Source organism: Pituophis catenifer, unplaced genomic scaffold, assembly GCF_029215685.1.
Source record: "Pituophis catenifer annectens isolate HBS135680 unplaced genomic scaffold, rPitCat1.0.hap2 SCAF_9, whole genome shotgun sequence".
In the NCBI taxonomy this organism is placed as follows: domain Eukaryota; kingdom Metazoa; phylum Chordata; class Lepidosauria; order Squamata; family Colubridae; genus Pituophis; species Pituophis catenifer.
Window position 1 is genome coordinate 28421755 of NW_027256889.1, and position 22353 is coordinate 28444107.

At 49.4% G+C, this 22353-nt stretch overlaps 1 protein-coding gene across 1 annotated transcript; it reads left to right on the top strand.

The window, feature by feature from the left end:
- The first annotated feature begins 15011 nt into the window (after window positions 1–15011).
- On the top strand, window positions 15012–21467 carry MYCL (MYCL proto-oncogene, bHLH transcription factor). Its single transcript, XM_070949867.1, has 2 exons — window positions 15012–15471; window positions 20893–21467. The coding sequence occupies exons 1-2, from the start codon at window positions 15012–15014 to the stop codon at window positions 21465–21467; spliced, it is 1035 nt and encodes a 344-aa protein (XP_070805968.1).
- The last annotated feature ends 886 nt before the right edge of the window (window positions 21468–22353 follow it).

Consider the following 22353-nt stretch of genomic DNA (forward strand, 5'->3'; position numbering starts at 1 on the left):
TTCAGAAGCCAGGTGTGGCCTTCCTGCCGTTGAAATCCGGGGGCACCTCTGACGTAAATTTCTTGTTTTAGATGTGCGTGTAAATAAGCAGTTTGCACATCAAATTGAAAAATGTGTTCCCCATGTGCTGCTGCGGTGACCAAAGCAGCCCTCACACTTTCCGCTCTCACGGTGGGGGAGTATGTTTCATCAAAGTCCTGCAAGTAGCGCTGTGCATAGCCTTGTGCTACCAGCCGGGCCTTATAGAGGAGTTTGTTGTTGGGCATTGGCTTGACCTTGTAGACCCAACGGGTGCCAATTGCTTTCCTCTTTTTGGGGACTTCCATGGGGATGAAGACTTTCAATTTTTTGAGACTGTCCATTTCCCGCTCCATTGCCACCCTCCACCTGCGCTGTTCTTCCTCGGGAAGCTGAAGGACATCTGAGTACGTTTTAGGAGCCATGGTAACGCTGTTGACCGAGGCAACACAGCCAATGTCCAATCTTTTGGGTGGCACCCCTTTATTGGAGCGTTTTGATCGTCTGGGAAATTGCCACTCACCATCATCATTGTCATCCGGAGCATCGGTGTCAGAATTGGAGCTGCCGGAGGTATCTTTCCAATCAAAATGGGGCGGGCCTCTGTCCCAGGCGCTGCGAAGATATGGTCGTTTAGGTGAGGCAGGAGGTGTGAAGTCACCCAGGGATTCCTTGTCTGAATCGTCAGAGTCAGGTAGGGATTCATCACCATCCGGATCTTCGCTGGTCAGTTGTTTGGAGATTGTTGGTTCATCCTCTTCAGGTGGTGCTGCTTGTTCAGTGTCGCTTCTAATGGGGGAATAACCGGGTTCATTGGAATGAATTTTTGACCAATTTGACCCCTCCTCAAAGGAAGCTGATCTAGAGACAATGACAAGGTTATTTTTGTCTACAAACCTAGAGGCCTTGCTGCCGGTTGCATAACCTATAAATCTGAGCCTCCTTGATGCCTTGCCCCCCTTTCTTCTGAGGTGCTTGGGAATATGGACCCAGGCATAGGAACCAAAAATTCTCAGGTGTGAGAGGCTAGGTTTCCTTCCATGGACCAGGAAGTATGGGGTTTGGTTAATGGCACTACTCCACGTCCTGTTGACTAGATAATTAGCCATTTTGACCGCTTCTGCCCAAAAAACTTGGCTCATGTCAGCATCTACAAGTAGGCAGTTCATGACATTCTGCAGCACTCCATTTCTCCTTTCTGAAATACCATTCTCGGACGGAGTTCGAGGGGATGATTTAAAATGGAGGATACCTCTCTCCTTCATCCACTTTTCAAAAATCTTGGATGTAAACTCAGTCCCCCTATCACTCTGCACCTGAGCGATGCACACCTTGTGTTGCGTTTGGATCTGGTTGTAAAGATATTTGAAGTTGGTAAAGACTTCAGTTTTGTCCTTTAAAATAAATACATGGCCATAACGAGAGTAATCATCTACTACTGTTAAAAAATAACGCCCCCTACCAAGGGAGGGTCTAAAAGGACCAACCAAATCCATGTGTACCAGCTGATAAGGGTACCTTGCACGACGGGAAGAGACCTTAGGTATAGCAGCAGTTTTAGATTTTGCTGCCTTACAGATGGCACATTCCAGATAGGTATTACAATTCTTTATCTTAAGCCCATCAGAAAAATCTTGCATTTTCTTAATAACCGGGAAGCTGGCATGGCCGAGCCTGCGGTGTAATATATGAGCACAATCCAAATGTAAAGGTTTACCCATGCATACTTTGTCAACCTTATGTATCTTACCATTACAAGCTTTGGTCTGTTCAGTAATGAGAGTAGGCACTGGATTAAAGGTCACCTTAGAGTTCCTCAGGATTGGCTGAGGAGTTGTGACCTTAATGGGCTCAGCCTTAATGGCTTTGGATGTCCTAGGAGCTGGTTTAAAAGCTTCATTGGTTTTAGGTCCAGGGTCCTTGAGTTTCGACAACCTGGGGGCTGGCACAGAAGCTTTCTGCTCTATCTGGGCGTTAGCTCCCTGAGCCCTCTTGTTAGGTTTCTTGTGCCTTTTGACCTGTGCTTTTGGGGAAAAATAAGGCAAATTGTTGATTTTTACAATATCGCCAACAACACTCCCATTTTCGGAAACATAACCTCCACCCTTCTCAAAAACCAGTTTTACATTTTTATCCTCAGTCAATTTTAAGATGCTTAAAAGGTTGTTCTTGATTGAGAGAACATACAGTGCCTCTGTGACATCTCCTATACCAGGCACATTGATCACGCCTTCCCCAGTTACCTCTGCCTTGTCCCCAGTGGCAACTTTTACTGAGGACTTGAGTGGGTGTAAAACCTTAAATCGTTGCTTCGTGTTGGCTATATGCGTTGATGCACCTGAATCAAGAAGCCACAGCCCCTCAGCATCCTTTACCTGGGAGGTGTGATTGTCACTAGTGACACTACAGTATTGGTATCCTTTATGACCACCTCCCCCTCTTCCACGGCCTCTTTTATTTTTACTGTGCTTAAGTCCAGCCGTGTTGGCCCTAGAGCGAGGGCACTCCCTTTTAAAGTGACCTTGTATGCCACAGTCAAAGCAGGTGGGAAGGGTATTAATCCTTTCACTTGTGTCCTGGCGCCTCCTCTGAGGCCTAGGCCTGTGATATGCCTCCTTCATTTCTTGTTGTTCCTCATCTCTGCGCCTTAAATCTTCCTCAATAAAGCGGCCAGAAAAGTATTCTATATTTCTTTGTTCCCTAGAAACCCCTTCTAGAGAAATAATAAAGGGACTCCAGGATTTGTCTAGGGAGTTCAACATCACACTAATTAAAGTGGATTCAGAAACAGGCTCCCCGCTCTGTATAAGCTCATCCCTCATGGCTTTAAGTGTTGCCAAATGTTCCCCCATTTTGACACCAGGTTTGAGTTTATAGTTGTGGAACATTCTTGACAATCTGCTGGTTGCAGCCATATTGTCACTATGGAACAAATTATATAGGGCAGTCCAAACTTCCTGAGCTGTGAGGCCGTCTGAAAGACTGGCATACAGAGCTGTGTCTATAGAACTTAACAGGGTTGTGTAAGCTCTTTTATGCAGGAACTCAATTTCAGGGCTCCAAGGTAAAGGGGGTGGTCTTTTGATCATGTCCAGAGTATTTTCTCTTAAGAGAATTATCTGAATCTCTTTACACCATTTTTTAAAATTCTGACCACTTAAATGTAATTTTTCAAAATTATTTGGCAAAGTTACAAAATTATTGCCATTAAACTGCATGGGGAGTTGTTCAAATGGCTGAAGAGATCCTGATGTGAATGGCATTGGGATCCCTAAGCCTGGGATCGATTGCTTAGGTCTGGCTCCTTTTTGTAGTCCTTCTGTAGTTTGAAGCAACTGGGCACGTGCAGGAAATGGAGCATGCTCCAAAGCCTTTTCTTGTTGGAGCTCCGATCTCCCTCTCTGAGCTCTGAAATCAGGTCTGGCTGGAGCCTCAGAATAGGCCCGGACATCAGCGATGTGGTGGGGAAGCCTTGGAGGAGTGGGAAGAAGGCCTGGAGATCTTTCTGGAGACTGGAGGCCCATCAGATGAGGTCCATGGGCTGGGTAGGCCTGGAAATGTCTCTGGATCTCCTCTTCTCCATCAGAGGAGCAGGATTGCAGCTCTGGGTCATCCCAGCAGGGCCGGAAAGGTGCGGAGGCCTCAGCCTGGGCCTCCCTGGAGCATTCAGTGAATGGTGAGTGCCTCTGCAGTGGGGGGTGGGAGGCTGCAGGTCCATCTGGGTTCCTCCGGGGGTGGGAGGTTGGATTTGGGGCCCTCCTTGAGTGGGCAGCTGGGTCTGGGGCCTCGGGGGGGCCAGTGGGTGGTTGCTCCATTAGTTGCAGGGCAGCGACCAGGGCCTCTATGGCCTCTTTGATGTTTGCCATGGCAGGCGGGGCCTGGCAAGGGCCTTGTGGGCTCGGAGTGGTCCTCTGGGCCGCTGGAAGGCTGAACTGACTAGCTGGCGTTGTAGGCCTGGGCTGTGGAGCTGGGGAGGGCCTGGCTCGTGGTTCTGGCAAAGTGCCCAGGGGAGCAGCCATCTTGGAGGAAGTTGCCTCCGGAAGTGGCCTGGCGGCCATTTTGTTTGGCGGGAAACTGGGTGGGGGGGCAGTCTCTCTGGCGGCAGGCGCCATCTTGGAGAGATCAGGCAGTGGAGTCCTTACCGGGATGGCAGGCATCTCTGGTGCTGCCTCCTCAGGCCTCTTTCTGGCTGCTGCCCTTGTCCTCAGGAGGAAGGCGAGCGCTGCTCTGCACTCCTCTTCTGACATCTCAGCCACTTGCCTGTCCAGGCTTTCATCTGGTCCTTCTGCCCCCTCTTCGTCAGTGCTGAAGAAGCCTTCTCCAGCATCGCTTGGCTCGGCCCCTGGGATCTCTTGCTGCATCTGGGTGGCCTCTGGCTGCCAGGGTGTAGCAGGATGGAAACCCCCTTCAATGTTTTCCATCGTTGATTCAGTCTGGGGCTGCTGTGAAGTTCTCCTCCGTTGAAGGCCTCTGGTCACAACAGGGGAGCTTCTCTCACAGGTTATTTTGGAGGGCATCTTGCCTTTTCAACAGCTCCTGGAGTGGAGTTCTGCTACCATTCCCTCTGCTACCATTCTGTGGAAATTGGGATCGTAGAAAACACCCAGGAGCATAGAAGAGTCCAAAGGCAGATGCAAGAATAAATGTGATAAATGTATTTATTCATATAACAAAACATATTAACTATATACAAAGGCTGTCTTAATATCCATTAGGATAGGGGGCACACAGCGTGTGTGACTACCCCTATCAAAGATCATGTCTCATGGAGAACAAACGTAAAAGAGAGCGTGGTGGAAAGGTTAGAGGGGGTTTTATACTCAGTGTAAGCCCCTCCTCTCCATATAGGGGTGGCTGGTTTGGCCAGGACTCTGAATGCTTGTAAAGATTACCTACAATTTGAACTAGTTCTCTTGCATTTGAAGCAGGTGTCCTGAGACCAGAGCTGCTTTTCAGAGTGAGATAGGCCGCATGTAAATGTAGTAAGTGAATAAAAGCATCAACAGTGTGACTCCAAATGGTATTAGAGTCCCAGAAGCTTGGGACAGCCTTTTGCTTCTAGAACCAAAGGTCTGGGTGATGAGGAGCGTCTTTGAGAAGAGTGTCTTTTTTGTATTGGGGTGACCACTTTTGGTCACCCCAATACAAATGATGATTAGGGGCTTAGAAGCCAAAACTGGATGTACCTAGTCTAGAGAAGAAGGACCAGGGGTGACATGATAGCAATCTTCCAATATTTGAAGGGCTGCCACAAGGAAGAGGGGGCCAACTTATTTATCAAAGCACCTGTAGGAGGGACCAGAAACAATGGATGGAAACTAACCAAGGAGAGAAGCAACCTAAAACTAAGGAGAAAATTCCTAACAGTGAGAACAATTAACCAATAGAACAAATTGCCATCGGAAATTGTGGGTGCTCCAAAACTGGAAGATTTTAAGAAGAGACTGGACAGGCATCTATCAGAAATAGTATAGGTCTCCTTGCGAGAACAGGGGGTTGGACACTAGATGACCTCCAAAGTCCCTTCCAACTCAATTACTGTTGCTGGGAAGATGAGCAATGGCACTCAGAAAGAAGTCCAGCTGGCAGGACCTCCTGAACTGGACAAAGAGTTGGATAACCAGACATTTTAGAACAGTGGTTCTCAACCTTCCTAATGCCGCGACCCATTAATACAGTTCCTCATGTTGTGGTGACCCCCAACCAGGGGTCAGTTCTAAAATTTTTTACTGTGGGCGTGGCTTATTTTGTGGGCATGGCTCGGAGGTCATGTGACTGGTTGGCCATGGCTATGTGCATAGGGACTACTCAGAGGGCTGAAAAAAGTCATTTCTGACAGATCCTCGCACTTTTGACTGGTCCTCACACTTATAACCATCCTCACATTTATGCCCGTGCAGCATTCTTAACAACCATGTCACTCATTTCACAACTGCTTCTCTTCACCATGGTGATAAGATAGGGCAAAAAACGTAAAATGTGAGGACAGTCGTAAATTCGAGGACTGGTCAAAAGTGCGAGGACCAGTCAAAAATAACTTTTTCAGCCCTCTGAGTAGTCCATGTGCACAAAAGGACTACCCAGAGGGCTGAAAAAAGTTATTTCTGACAGGTCCTCGCACTTTTGACCGGTCTTCGCACTTATGACTGGTCATCATGCCCATTGTAGCATTCTTAACAACCGTGTCACTCATTTCACAACTGCTTCTCTTCACCATGGTGACAAGATAGGGCAAAAACGTAAAATGTGAGGACAGTCGTAAGTTCGAGGACTGGTCAAAAGTGCGAGGACCAGTCAAAAATAACTTTTTCAGCCCTCTGAGTAGTCCATATGCATAAAAGGATACAGCAATAGAGAGGGATGAAGGAAGGGAAGGGAAATTAGAGTAGGAGTGAGGGTAAGAGAGGGAGGAAGAGAGGAGGAGAAGGAGAAAGGAAGAGGAAGTAGGAAGGAGAAGAAGAGGGTGGGGGGAAGAGAAAGTAAGAAGGAAAGAAAAGAGAGAGGTGGTAGGTTTGAGGAGAAAGATTGCTGTACAATAAAAAAGATGAAAGGGAAGAAAATTAACCCCAAACAAATATAAAGATATTAAGATAAAGAATGAATTGTTAAACTTTAAAGAATAAAAGAGAACAAATATGAATGAATAGCAGTAATTAGAAACACACATACAAACATACAATGTATTTTCTTTGAACAGAGTATTTGGCCGGTTCACAAATTTAACCAGTGTTTAGTCATTTCAATTAAATTTACAATTTCTATATTTTCTTTTTGCCGTATTTATTCCTCATCTATTTTTTTAAAAAACCAATATTACCCTTCATCCATCTCTAATCTTAATCAAATTCAATTTTTCCCTTCTGTTCTATATTATACCCCTTCCCATTGTCATCTATTTTTATATCCATCCTCACATTGGTTAATTATGTAATTATGTAATACAGTTGTTTAATACAAATTCAACATTTTAATATAAATCAATTAGTTATATAACTATCTTTTTTGTATATCAATCAATATGAACATGAATATTCAAATTATTTCCATGTAATCCAATTTCTTATAAATCAATTAATTATATTTACCAATAATAATAAACCAAATAATTTCCCCCATATATTCCTCCAAACCACAACTTAACCATTTCTGCTTTCAACACAATATACAATTAATTGTATCTCAATTATTACAATTCCCTAGTTAAATAGAGCTTTTTTTGTGTGTGTTTTAAAATCTTGAACCTCCTCTTTTGCCCTAAATTTCCCATTGTTTGCAGTTTTGCACCTACCTTTTTTGGTGAGGAAAAAGAAAAAGAAATCCCTCTCTGCCTCATTTTGTCACGTTGCAGCATTTTGTCATGTTGCAGCAAAGACCCTGCTTTACTTTCAGTTTCGTTTTTTCAGCATAGCTAGGGGGAAAAAAAATCTGCTCCTCTCTGCAGCTAGCAACAGAGCCCTCCACAAAACAGCTGAGAGCAAATCAGCTGAGAGTCCGGAGGCTGATCAAATCAACTTATGGTAATTAACCTATGCTGAAGCTGAAAGGGGCTGTTTTTTTTCTATTTTTGCAGGCACCGGTCTTGTCATTTGTTTTCTTTTAACACTGATCAGCTGTAGGGCGGCCCTTTGAAGCCCCGTGGCAAGAATTTAAACGGTTTGTTTCTGTTATGTAAATAGGTTTGTTTGGCGGGAAGTTTGAATTAACTGACCCTCAGCTGATTGGCTGACCACCACAGCTGCAAGGTATATAAAGGGAACGTTTCCCTAGGTCAGTCGCTGGGTTCTCACCCTACAATAAAGAGCTGTTGTCACTCACTGCCTGGCTTGCTGCATCCTCATTCACCCAACTTAACATTGGCGACGAAGGTGGGATTTTGAGGCCAGAAGCCAAGGAAGAGCTGAAGCCACAACCGAAAAGAGCTGAAACCACGTTCCGAGAGAGAAACGGAACGCCCAACTACAGAATCCAGCCAGGCGAGTGAGGGGAGCACATGAGAATCGCAAACGATGTCTGCCTACACCCCGCCAGCGCCTTTCAACCCCAAGGAGGAGAAGTGGGGGTCCTACATGTCCCGGTTCAAGTGCTTCATGGTGGCCAACGACCTGCAAGGGCTACCGGACGTGCGGAAGAAGGCCCTGTTCCTGAGCCACTGCGTACCATAGGTGTTCGACACAGCCAAAGCTTTGGCGGAGCGGAATTCGGTCCACACCATATCATGGTCAACGCTGCAGACCCTACTGAAAAACCATTATGCCCCAACGCCTTCCAAGTACATCCAGAGGTACGAGTTCCGGCAAAGGCTGCAGCAGGACGGCTAATCGATCAGCGAGTACGTTGCTGCCCTGCGTAAGGCCGCAATCCAGTGCGAGTACCGAGACCTAGATTAGATGCTCCTAGAGCAACTAATCTGCGGAGTGAGGGACGGCCGGCTGCAACGGAGACTACTTGCGAGATCGAACCTGACCCTGCACATCGCCCTAGATGAAGCGAGGGCACAAGAGTCGTCCGTGAAGGCCGCCGAGAGACTGCAAGGGACCATCCATGGCCGGACAGCGCAGAGGTTGGCGACCGTGCACCGTGAAGCCGTGAGCACCGAGAGCGAAGGGGAGTCCGAGGAGGAAGTCTACCGCACAGAGCAGTCCAGGCCGGATCGAAGAGGACCCAGAGACGACTACGCCATCTGCAGCGGCCCCCACCCCCGACACAACTGCAAGTTCCGAGATGCGATCTGCTGGTTCTGCGAGAAAAAGGGGCACATCACTTGAGTCTGCAGAGCCAAGCAAGCACAAGGCCACAAACCACGAGGCCAAACCAACCAATCCGAGATGGCGCCGCGCCGGAGGCCCAATAAAGATGGCGGAAGCCAGAAGGGCACGAAAATTGAAGACATAGAGGCCTATACCATCCGCGTCGGCCAGACCTGCACATCACCCGGCGAGAAGACCTACACTGCGGTCGAGATCGAGGGACGTGAGTGCCAGATGGAGATCGACACGGGATCCCCCATATCCATCATGTCATGGGCCAACCTCAAGAAAGCCATCCCCAGCGCACACAAGCGGCAGCTCCAACCACAGCGATGCCGGCTTAAAGATTACCAAGGGAACCGCATCCCGGTCAAAGGAATAGGCGAGTTCCAGGTACGATACGGGGAGTTCAATGAGAGACTCCCCCTCACCATCATCAGAGGCAAGCTCCCAAACCTCCTGGGCATGGACTGGTTTTGAGCCCTGGGCATGGGATTCACTGGAGTGAGGAACATCCAGAGCACCCTGAGGGACGACCTGATGCAGGAGTTCCAGCACATGTTCGATGAAAGGCTTGGTAAGTATGTGGGGACCCCTATCTTGTTCAACCTCAACCCCAACGTTGCCCCAATTCGTTTAAAGCCTAGGAGGGTACCATTCGCCCTGAAACCCAAGATAGACATTGAGCTGGACAAGCTAATAAAGCAAGGGGTGCTTATGCCAGTCGACCACGCCAAATGGGAGACCCCAATTGTGACACCCGTGAAACCGGACAGCTCAGTGCACATATGCGCCAATTATAAATGCACAATTAATAAGGCTCTGCAACAGAGCGCTTATCCGGTCCCAATTGTGCACCACCTCCTGCATTCCCTGAGCCCTGGCAAGATCTTCGCTAAACTTGATCTTGCGCAGGCGTACCAGCAGCTGCCGGTAGATGGCGCTACCGCAGAAGCACAGACTATTGTAACACATAGAGGCACCTTCAAATGTACGCGCCTGCAATTTGGAGTCAGCATAGCCCCCGGACTTTTTCAAAGTACAATGGAGAGGCTGCTGCAAGGGATCCCCGGGGTGGTTCCCTATTTCGATGATGTACTCATCACGGCGGAAGACGAACAACAACTGGGGGGGAGGCTGAGAATGGTTTTAGAAAAATTCAGAAATGCTGGACTCCGGGTCAAACACAACAAATGCATGATCGCAGTCCCCTCCGTAGAGTTCCTGGGGTACCGAGTAGATGGCACTGGCATACACCCCACCGAGAGTAAAATCAGGGCAATCCAAGAGACCCCTACCCCTAAAGACAAGGCGGAACTACAGGTGTTCCTGGGACTGTTTAACTTTTATGCAATCTTCTTAAAGGACAAGGCAACAGTGGCTGAACCCCTGCACAGACCGTTAGCCAAAAAGTCCACATGGAAATGGGGGAAGGCCGAGGACAGGGCATTGGTAGTACAGTGGTTTAATGCACCCTGTAATTAACACAGCTGCCTGCAATTTCTGCAGGTTCGAATCTTACCAGGCTCAAGCCTTCCATCCTTTCTAAGGTAGGTTAAATGAGGACCCAGTTTGTGGGGGCAATAAGCTGACTTTGTATAAATATACAAAAAGTTTGAAGCCTATTGCTTAATGCATTGTAAGCCGCCCTGAGTCTCCGGAGAAGGGCGGCATATAAATCAAATTAAAAAAAAAATTACAAACATCAAGAAATTGCTGTCAGCTGAGAGTTTCTTGATCCAATACAACTCAACGCTTCCCCTTGTTTTAGCATGTGATGCGTCTCCTTTTGGCATGGGAGCCATCCTGAGCCATAGACTCCTGAGTGGCTTAGAGGCGCCCATCGCCTACTACTCCCGAACTCTGTCAAGCACCGAGAGGAATTACAGTCAGCTTGACAAAGAGGCCCTCGCCACCGTCTCGGGAGTAAAGAAATTCCACGAGTACCTGTTCGGGAGGGACTTCGACCTAATCACCGACCATCGCCCGCTCCTGGGTCTCATCGCAGGAGACTGACCAACACCGGCAGCCCTATCACCCAGGATGACATGCTGGGCCATCTTCCTCGCAGCCTACTCCTATCACCTGGTACATCGACCAGGGGTGGACATGGGAAACGCCGACGCACTCAGCCGCTGCCGACTACCAGACAAGCTGGAAGACCCCATACCCGGCATCCCCATTCTGCTGATAGACGTTTTGGACTCGGGGCCCATCACATCAGCAGAGGTAGCCAGAGCCTCAAACAAAGACCACGTGATCCGGACGGTCGCAAGTTGGGTGACGAGGGGGTGGCCGGAAAAGACTGGGAGCGGGGAATTCAAACAGCGAGCAAATGGGACGAACTAACAATGCAAGGGGGGGATGTTTGCTATGGGGCGAACGGGTTATTGTTCCCTTGTGCCTAAGGGAAAAAGTCTTAACACTGTTGCATGAGGGGCACCCTGGGATTGTACGGATGAAGGGACTAGCCAGGAGCTACGTCTGGTGGCCCAACATGGATGCAGACATTACCGAGTGGGTGGGGAGATGCCAGCCCTGCCAAGAGTCTAGGCCAGATCCACCGACACCGACAGAGGGAGTGGGAAAGACCCAAGGGACCCTGGTCCAGGATCCACATAGATTTCGCGGGACCGTTTCACGGTCAGACCTTCATGGTCGTAGTCAATGCCTTTTCCAAGTGGCTAGAGATTAAGCTCATGAGGGCCACTACCACCGACGCGGTTATCAGGGAACTGAGGCAGTTATTTGTTACCCATGGGTTACCGGACATCCTAGTGTCAGACAATGGGCCCCAATTCACGGCCACACAGTTCGAGGGATATCTAGCAGATTTGGGGGTCAGACACGTCCTCTCGGCCCTGTTCCATCCAGCTAGTAATGGTCAGGCTGAGAGATTTGTAAGAATGGCCAAGGAGGCCCTCTCACGCCTAGGCCCCGGAGACTGGCAGGAAAGAATAGATCGATTCCTCACAGCCCAGCATTCCACACCGTGTACAGCCACAGGCCGAAGCCCGGCTGAACTATTAATGGGGAGGAAGCTCCGAGGGGTACTGGATAGGCTAAATCCCAATTATTCCCCCGAGGTTTTCAAAGGGGGGAGAGAGAGGAAACTCAGGGAGTTCACCATAGGGACTCCAGTCCACACCAGGAACTACGGAAAGGGCCCACTCTGGGAAGCAGGAACGATCACAGAAATCACGGGGCCCAAATCGTACAGGGTAGACATGGGGGACAGGAGAGTTTGGCACAGGCACATAGATCAACTGAGAAGGCGAATTGCAACAGACGCCGAGGAAAGCTTCAATGAACCGCTCCCTGACTACCAGCCAGAACAACAAACTAAGTCAAGCCCGAGCGCAGCGGAGGACTTAGCTGACGATCCTGGCATTCGGAGCCGCCCCAATGAGGAGTTTCCGCCAACCGGAGAAGTCGCTGCCCACGAAGAGATCTCGGAGGTTCCATTGGCGGAGCAGGGAGAAACAGGGAGTCCCTCCAACCTGCTCGACGCCGCCCCTCCGACTGAACTGTGCAGGTCGACCAGGCTACGTATATGCCCTGGTCACCTGAGAGACTTTGTATGTAAATAAAACCCAAAGTGACTTCTGGGAGGGGAGAGTGTTATGTAAATAGGTTTGTTTGGCGGGAAGTTTGAATTAACTGACCCTCAGCTGATTGGCTGACCACCACAGCTGCAAGGTATATAAAGGGAGCATTTCCCTAGGTCAGTCGCTGGGTTCTCACCCTATAATAAAGAGCTGTTGTCACTCACTGCCTGGCTTGCTGCGTCCTCATTCACCCAACTTAACAGTTTCCCTCTAGCCATCAGCTGGGACTCAGGAGGCAGCAATAGATTGGGAGTGGGCGGGGTAAGCGAACGGCGAACAGCGATCCAACAGAGACAGAGGGTGAGGGTGAGAGTGAGTGAAGGCATGGGGAGGGCGAGAGGGCTTTGGTGACCCCTGTGAAATGGCCGTTCGACCCCCAAAGGGGTCGCAACCCCCAGGTTGAGAACCGCTGTTTTAGAAGCTGAGCACTGTTTTACTGCAGCATTGGGTGAATGATGGGGAAATCAAAACATTGGCCATTGAGCAGCTGCCCAGAAAAGTTTTCCTAAACGCTTTTCAGCTTGATGTTTTCGATGTTGTCAATGATTTGCACACACATGCAATGCCATCAATTTACCAGGGGATGGTGATGTTGAACAAAGAATTGCAGCTCAGTTTCTGAGCAGCAAAATGCCATTGCAATGTGGTAACTTGGTCTATGTTCAGATGCTGGATTGGGAGTTAGCATGTCTAATTCTGCTTTTGACATGCAAGGCAGCAACTGAACCTGGGCCAGCACTCTTTCTTGAAGAAAGAAGGCAACAGCAAATCACTTCTGAAAACATCCAGAAAGCTTCAGGACACCAGTTGCTGGGAGTCAAATCTGATTAAAAGGACAAAAATGGAGTGTATAAAAATGGTGTGTGCATTCATTCTCCAAAAAGTAAGTTCATAGCACAGCACCAAACATATACATACACACGCAAGATCACTAAAAATAATATTCTGATTTTGAATCAATCTGTCATGTGATCTTTTAAGGTATTCAAGAACTTTTTCTCTAGTGTAGTTGACAGTTAAACCAACACGGCAAAAAAAAATCTGATTCTGGAACAGACTGAGAAGATGCAGTTTTGCTCATCAACATTTATTTCAGTGTTCAGGTAGTATTCTTCATGAATAAATGTACAAATTATATTTAATTACCAATAATTTTATCTCTTTCCTACTCTAGGATCCCATTAATGTTAGCCTCAGTATTCAGTCTTGTTCAGAGTCACACAGATGGGTACTATCTCTTAATGCTTAGAGAATGAAACACAACACAATGCAGAAAGTCTTCAACTAACAACCACAATTGAGCCCAAAATTTGTTACCAAGCGAGACATTTGTTGTGAGTTTTGCCCCATTTTACGACCTTTCTTCCACAGTTGTTAAGTGAATCATTGCTGTTGTTAAGTTAGTAACGTGGCTGTTCAGTGAACCTGGCTTCCCCATTGACTTTGTCAGGACACAACAGATGATCACATGACCCAGGGACACTGCAACTGTCATAAGTACATGCCAGTGGCCAAGCGTCTAAATTTTGATCACATGACCATGGGGATGATGCAATGGTTAAGTGGGAGATAACACTGTAAGTCACTTTTCCCACTGCCACTTTAACTTAAATGGTCACTAAACAAATGGTTCTAAATTGAGGACTACTTGTATAATCTAATTGTCCTACAGTTGCGTCAGCACTGGGCAATGCTCACTTCACCTCAGTTGTGGTAAACCGAAATCTGCCTCCTTCTGGTTCACCCGGGGCTTCTGTGTGACTCAGAATTTGGTTGTTTTGTGTCTTTGCATCTTCAAAGCACAATCCTATGCAGTTATCTGGGTTGGTTCCCTTGCATTCCTTACTTCTAGCATTACTCCGAGGAACCCACCCACCCTGCAGACATTTGGGGCTTTCTTCATACCTCAGCCTTTTTGGAGGCAGCACCCCTAGGAGGGCCTGAGAGGAGCCTATAGGAAGGACAAGGAAATAGGGGGCCTTTTTCAATGGGGAGGGGGGAGGGGGGATTGGGCCATCCCCCCCCCCCCCAAAACCGTCCTCTGCTGCTACGTGACAAGATCCAGTGGATCCAGGTTGGCCCTCCAGGACACACAAGCTCCGCTGAAGTCGAATGTCAGGGATTCTTTCACGGTTTCAGGTTTCCCCGCGCTTTGCGCCGCTGGCCAATTGGCTGCAACCGAGGGGAAGCGGGAGGCCGAGCCCGGGGCTCCCGAGCGACTCTGGGCTCTGGGGGGGCCGCCGCTGTAGCCCCCCTCCCGCCGCCTGCCTCCCCCTCCCCTCGGGGCCGGGCGGCGGGGCGAGGCGGGCTCGGCGAGCCTGGCGGGAAGGTGAGGGCGACGCCTGTCCGCGCCCACTTGGCCCATCCGGCGCTGCTCATTGGCTGCGTTCCGGGGACGGTCCAGGCGGGAGGCAGGAGGCCGATATAAGCGGCGGAGGCTGCGAACAATACGGCTTAGCCCGGCTGGGTGGCTCCTTCGTGGCGGGGGTTTGGGAAGCGCCTCGCCGGCCGCCGCTTCCTTCCGTCGCTCGCCCGGGCTCGCGCGCCGCAGCTGCCTGGCAGCTCAGGTGGCGGCGCTGACCCCGCCGCGGGGCTTCGGAGCCGGCCCCGGGAGAAGCCAGAACGGCGCCTCCCGGCCATGGAGCTGGACCCGCCGCCGCCCTACTTCTACGACCCCTTCGAGGCGCAGGGCGAGGACTTCCACCGCTCCAGCGCGCCCAGCGAGGACATTTGGAAGAAGTTCGAACTGCTGCCCAGCCCGCCCGCCTCGCCGCTGCCCGGCCCGGCCGAGGATGCCGCCGCCGACGGCCCGCCGGAGCCCGCCGCGGGGCTGCTGGGCAACCTGAGCGCCTTCGTCCTGCGCGACTGCATGTGGAGCGGCTTCTCGGCCCGCGAGCGCCTGGAGAAAGCCATGGGCGAAAAGCTGGCGGCCAAACCCACGCCGGCCCTGGCGCCCACCCACGACTTCGGCGGGCTGGGCGGCGAGTGCGTGTCTCCGGGCGCCGTCTTCGCCTGGCCCGGCGGGAGCGAGGCGGCGTCGGCGCCCGCGGACACCAAGATCCCGGTTTCGTCCGGCTCCGAGAGCCAGAGTGACTCCGGTAAGGCCGGCATCGAGACGAAGGAGGGCTGGAGGTCGCCCCCAACCCCCCCCACCTTTGCTCATCTCTCCCCGGGAGTTTCTGCTCCCGCGAGGAAGTTTGCCCGGTCCCCTCCCGTCTTCCCTCGCTTCCCCGGCGAACTTTCCAAGGCTGCTTGCGGGCTCTTCGCTCCGCCCCTCCCGGGCAGCTTCCTGCTTTAGCCCCTTCCAGACCAGCTGCCCCTCGGCTGGCTCCCAGGGAAGAAGCCGGATTAAGGAGAGTGGGGTCCCCGGGCGAACCCAAGGATTGGCTCAGCGTGTTTTGGGGATTGGGTCATTATGGGGCAGGGCAGGTGAGGCGGTGGCTTTTCCACAGGTTGAGTGAAGTCAGCCCGAGGGGCCTTGGAGACAGACCTAGACAGGGCTCTCTCTTCTGGGGTCTGCTGGCAGGAGGGGGGCATTTCAAGTTTCTGGCTGCCTGCACTGCCTTGCAATCCTCTGAACTACAATCTAGTTATTAATAAGTACTGGAAGGCTTGGAATGGCAGCATCCGCAGCATCCTAAAGCTAAAAGCTGGTCGCATCAGACCAAGGCAGGTGCCATCGCAAAAGCTGGTAAATAGAGCAAGACTGGTGTCTCTTTCTCTCCCTTTCTGCAGCTTGGCGTTTAAAATGATCTGAAAGCCATTATGTTCTTGGAGAACAAGAACATGGGGGTGGAGCAGCCAAACCATGCCTGAAGTTCCGGAGTTTGGCTGCGCACATCAGTTCACCCTCAGAATTGCACAGGACTAAAAAAAGAACGTAGTTGGTGTTGGAGCCATTTCAAGAAAAATCAGAGACTTCCAATGACTAAGCCCCCTCCTAAGGTTCTCAGTGAAATCTTGGGGGGGGGAGACTGGGAAAGCCAGAGCCCGCCTTTTTAAAATGTGGGCTGCAAGGGACTTTTTGATGAAGTAGGACAGTGTTTCTCAACCTTCGTAGCTTGAAGATGGGTGGACTTCAACTCCCAGAATCCCCCAGCCAGCAGCACTGGCTGGGGGATTCTGGGAGTTGAAGTCCACCCATCTTCAAGCTTCCAAGGTTGAGAAACACTGTAGTAGGAGACCCATAGACTTCAGGGAAGAGTGACAAGCCAAGGACAGAGACAGGCAGCATGGTGGTGGGGGCAATGGGCCATTGGAAATGTAAGGGCATGATAAGGTATGCAAAGTAATGGTTGAGTTGCATGTTGTCCGTCCTTAGCATGTCATCAGAGCCTGGAAACTTGTTCAACAAATAAGCTACAAGGATTGCTTATGCCTGGTCCAGTCAGTTGCTGTTAAGGCAGTTTGATCCCTTTTGTGCTGGATTTAAGAATTTCACCTGGCTCAGTCCATTTGGTGTGTTCACAGCAGAGCAGGTGATGGTAGGAAGCTGCCTTTCCTTCTTTGCAACTCCACCTTTTCACTAGTTGATTTTCTTGCTGAGACCCAAAGAGGGATCTCCCCATTTCTTACTACTCCACCCATGAGGCATTAATATTCCCCAACTGTGTATCAAGCCTTGATATTCGAGTGGTTTGAGTGTACTTGGCTTGCTAAGCCTTGTGTATGTGCAAGTATATTACAATGGCTCAAGTGTGCAGTAAAATAAGCAATGGCAGAGATGCCTTCTGAAGTGATGCTTTCTTACTGACTCATTCTAGTGAAGTATTATTCCTGGAAAAAGTGTTTTCCAGCATAAAGATTAATTCCAGGGTGATAGCTGCCCTCTGGTGACAGTTCAGACAAAGTGAGGGGACACCTGTTCAAGAGCAGCTTTTTCCCAGCTAACCTTGGAGGGGGAGGTTCCTTGCACTTCTACTGCATTCTGCTTCCAGGCTTCAAGCCTTGTTGACCCTCTTCTGCTTGAGTCATTAGGTGAACGGTGATGCCTTGTGACTCAGCTTGCAAGGCTGAAGAAACAAACCGGGTGTAAGGTTTAATTACATGAGGATACTGGTAGGTCTGGCAGAGGCTTAATCTCAGTTCGCAAAGGGGTGGGAACTGTTACTGATTGATTGAATCGTGCTCTTGTGTTGACATGGACTTCACCCCCACCAACAGGAGGGCTTTGTCCACAAATGCCCTTTTCAGTCAGGGACAAAAAGCAACAGATGCTCATGTTAGAGTTATCTTGAGGGGGTGTGGCTGCTTAATGAGTGGCTGCAGGAGAAGCCAATGGGGATAGCAAGGGGGTGGCATTTCAGAATGTGATCCATCAGTTTCTTGCATTCTGGAACCAACAGGCTCTTTGTGTGTGTGTGAGTGTCTTTGTGTCTTTGTTGACTCCTGGAGATAGCCTCTATGAATCCTGCAGTTTTCTTGGCAAGATTTCACAAGTGTTTGCCATTGTCTCCTTAGGCTTGAGAGAGAGTGCTTGGCCCAAGGTCACTCAGCTGGCTTTGTGCCAAAGGGGAGACTAGAACACAGGGCCTCCCTGTTTGTAACCTGATGTTTTAACCACTAGACCAAACTGGCTCTTTAGACAATATTTATCCTAGGGAAAAGTTGGATTGTGCAAAAGGACAACTTCAAAATGTAGAGCAAGGGGTAGAAAGAGACATGGGCATTCATATTAGGCATAAACGGGTATTCAAATATTTTAAGTTTTTTGCTGTTTTCAGAATCAAAGCACACCCAGTAAAAAGAAAATACTAGTCCCCAAGAGTAGTGATCCATTTATAATTTTGTCAAGTGCAGATGGGTGCTCTGTAGAGGATGAGGAGGGCATTCCCGCAGACTTTCTTTCCAGCCCCTCACCCTGCTTGCTCACTCTTCACTACTGGTGTGACAGGGAGCCCTGGATCTTCCCTTCTCTATAGACCTCTTTGAATTTGGACAAAACTAGTTGCAAGAGAATAGCAGGATCTTTCCATTATCTTTGTTTAACATGTAAGCCATGAGCAGTGCACTTGGGTCCTGAGAGTGAGAAATAGGCGCATCCAAGCATCTTTATAATATCTTGGTAAGACCACACCTGAAATATTGCATCCAGTTTTGGTCACCACAATATAAAAAAGATGATGAGACTCTAGAAAGAGCGCAGAGAAGAGCTAAAACATATAAACAACCATTGCAGGAATTGGGTATGTAATTAGTGAAAAGGAGGGACAAGGGCGACAGGATAGAAATGTTCCAATATTTTGAGGGGCTGCCACAAAGAAGAGGAGGTCAGCCTGTTTTCCAAAGCAACAGAAGGCAAGAAAAGAAACAATGGATGGAAACAAACCAAGGAGAGAAGCAACCTAGAACTAAGGAGAAATTTCCTGACAGAACAATCGACCAGTGAAATGGCTTGCCTTCAGATGATGTGGGTGCTTCATTACTGGAAGCTTTTAAGAAGAGACTGCACAGCCCCTTGTCTGAAATGGAGTCGGCTGCTTGTGCAGTGGGTTGGACTAGAAGACCTTTAAGGTCCCTCCCAATCTGTTATTCTGTAATTTTATCTTTCACGTTAAAAACCCTCCGCTGTGGACTCCTCTGTCTGTTTCCTCTCTGCCCCCTTAGCAAAGAAGAGAAAAGCTGAACCAGAAGGTGGAGTTTGGTGAGAGGCAAGTTTAGACAGGCGGCAGCCTTCCCTGGAAAAGGCTTTTTTTCTTTTGGAGAGCCCAGCCAGTTTGTCTGAAGAAGAAAGAGGGGTCTCTTGAAGTTTATTCAAACCCTTCTCAACTCCTCACTCTCTCTTGCGGAGAGCTGCTGGGCAGGAGGTGCTGTGTCCTTTTTTGTGCCTCTGGAGGTGGGGAAAGGCAATATACATTTATGGCTTCTGGGAAGTGGCAAGTCAAAGGGACAAAAGCCAGATTCCCTCCTCTTGCCTCCCCCCAGGTCTGTGCTTCATTTGCAATTCCAATGAGCTATGAAAGAACAGGGCAAAGATGGGAGGTGGATTTAATCATCAAAGTTTACTCCAGTCCTGCCTCCCAATCAGATCTAATTTTGTTGTCCTTGCAGTTGTCTTCAGTAGAGATTTCTTCCCTTCCCTCCAGAGTACCAGACAACTTGCCTTCTTTGGCTGCAGTTCTAAACAGTTTGAATTTGGAGGGCGGAAATGCTCCCCTCCCAATTCTCAGTAAATTGCTGGAGTCCTGACAGGTCTGAGTAGGACAGGAGGCTAAGTGTGTACTTTTGTTTTCAGAATAATGCGGCTACGTTATTTTGGTCACTCTTGAGGCTGAGAAGCAGTTAATGGAGAGTATTAATGGGGACAGTGTGGGGGAGGGGTTGTCTACAGATGCCTATCTGGCCAGTTTTAGAGTTTGGCTTTAATGTCTCTGATCTTTTGCTACTCAGTCATAGATGTGTAAGTTCGCTGCTTTAAGGAGTTTTACTTTGTTATTGTGCTGCATTTGGTTACTTAAGTGCAACGAAATCATGATAGTCTCCAACAGCAGACTCATAATATCTGATGAAAAAGAGGGGAGGGAGAAGAGTATCAGGGGTCCAAATGCCCAAATACTACCCAAAGGAGACATAGTATTTCTTACTCACGGAGTGTCTCAGGAGGACAACTCATTCAGTGTTCCAGATACTTGAGTTTGGAGATGCGTTTCTTGTCTCCTGAGCCACAAGCCATTTCAGAATTTGGTAATGCCTTTGACCCAAAACTTAGGATCAGGAGCAGGCATGTACTCTGCTTTGTGACAACAGGATGGCAGCCTGCACAGTGCCACAGAATGTCCCTCAGGTTTATTTTTTCTTAGGAAAATTGTCACATTATGGCAGCTGAGGAAGGGGGAGGGCAAGGCGTAGGAGAAAATCCTGCTGTTGAGGGAGGCCAGTCCCACGGATCAAGAGCTCAGCTTTTCATGATTCTGGACCCTGGGCTGAAGAGGTGGGGAGCCCTTGAACAAGGGCTCAGTCTTATGATCTTCATCCTGGAGGCAGGTGAGGTCATCCCCATGGACAGAGACGAATGAACTGTTTTTTTCGAGCTCCTACCCTTGGCATCTGCTGGAAAAGAAGCTATTCTGGCAGTGCCAAGCTTGACTTTACAAGGCATCTGATGGCTACCAGGGAAAACTGAATCCAGCCTTGGAGTTGGATCAAGCCACTTTTCAGTAGTTGTAGAAGTTAATACCTGGTTTGGGATGCTCACACACCTTTTCTGAAGAAAGAGGCCAAAAGCTTCCAACTACTTCTGTGGGAACTTCACACAAGTTGAGACGTGTTTTGTTCAGCTATGGTTTATTGAAAATCACAATTAGCTGGATTTGCATAATATGCAAACCAAAACCAAGAAAACCACAGGACAGCTTAAACCCAGCCTTGAGCTGTTTCTTGGCTCAAGTGAAGTGCTGTCCATTCAATTTGATCTCTATCTCTGTTCAGTTCAGTTCAGTTAATTAGTTGTTTGCCACTGCCTGAAGCACAGAAACGCACCTTGATACCCGTTGATTCCCCCATCTTTTCTTTGTTTGCAGAAGGAGAAGAAATCGATGTGGTGACCGTTGAGAAGAGGCAGGCTTTGGGGACAAGGAAGCCAGTCACCATCACAGTGCGGGATGACCCTCTGGACCCCTGCACAAAGCATTTCCACATCGCCATCCATCAACAGCAGCACAACTATGCTGCCCGCTCCCCCCCGGAGGCTCACTCTATTGAGGGGCCTCTGGAGAAGGGCAGCCCTGATGCCGGGGACAATGAGCCACAGTCTCCCGGGCAGGGGGTAGAGAGGTTCCCTCCTGCAGCTTCCCTTCCCAAGGCGGGCAGTGCTCCTGGCTCGGACAGTGAGGACGTGACCAAGAGGAAAAACCACAACTACTTGGAGCGCAAGCGGCGGAATGACCTTCGTTCACGTTTCCTGGCACTGAGGGACCAGGTGCCTGGTCTCGCATCTTGCCCCAAAACCCCCAAAGTGGTGGTCCTGAGCAAAGCCTCCGAGTATCTGCAGCTGCTTCTTAGTGCTGAACAGCAAATGGTGGCTGAGAAGAAGTTGCTGAAACTGCACCAGTTCCAGCTACGGAAACAGATTTCACACCTGCAGGGCACGGAGTAGCTGGCCAGGCCTCCTGGGTTTTCAGTTGCATTGGCACTTTTTGGTTGGTTTTGGGTTGCAGACTCCTAATGGACTGTCATTCCCATCATGCACTGCCACTGCACATCATACAGGGCTTGCCCTTATTCTGCTGCTCCTGTCTGAATTCTGTTCCTCCTTCCAGGAGAGGGAGTGGGGCTTCAGCTGCCAAAATGCAGCTTTTGCTGCACAACGTTGGATTATGGCCAAACCCCACGGCTGTCCCCTTTTTGGTGGGCCCAGCTGGACCCAGACGGCTATTTCTCCAGAGGGACCCTGGGACACACCAGACAAGACCCTCATCGCAACCAGTGGATGTTTCAAGGGGACCCTGAGCAGCATTTCTCAATGGAGATCAGGGGTGCATGGTGCATTTGTCATTTGTGGAGCTGCTTAGGAGGGCAGATCTTTCTGCAATTTGTTGCTTTTTTATAATAATGTGAGGGTAGTCAAATTCTCTGTCTCGTCCCCTTGCTCCCGGATCAAGACTTGATTAGAATTGGCTTTTTCTGTTCCTCCAACAAATTGTGGCTGGATCCTTTGTGCAAACAGTTATTTCACAGCTCTGGAGTTAGGGGGAGCTGAGACCTCCCTGGAGAGGCACCAAGGAGCACCGTCCAGGGGAGCCTCTGGTTTTAGGGAGACCGTGTTCCAGTGGAGTGCAAGAGGGAGTCCATGCCAAGGGTTTGGTGCAAAAGGCACTTCGGCCACGGATACCATCTGTCATGTCAGAATTTCTCCAGCTCACATGGGGGGGGGGAGGCTTTAAAAAATCACCCCACTTTACTCCGTCACTAGAACAGCACTGCAATCACCTTGAATTTGATTTACCTCATTCTTTTTCCATTTAATGACAAACCAGGGCTTA

Bases quoted from the DNA above. Each gene is read 5' to 3' on its own strand.
- MYCL (XM_070949867.1), top strand. From the start codon at position 15,012: ATGGAGCTGGACCCGCCGCCGCCCTACTTCTACGACCCCTTCGAGGCG. The intron at 15,472-20,892 runs GTAAGGCCGGCA...CTTTGTTTGCAG, and splicing joins CGAGAGCCAGAGTGACTCCG to AAGGAGAAGAAATCGATGTG.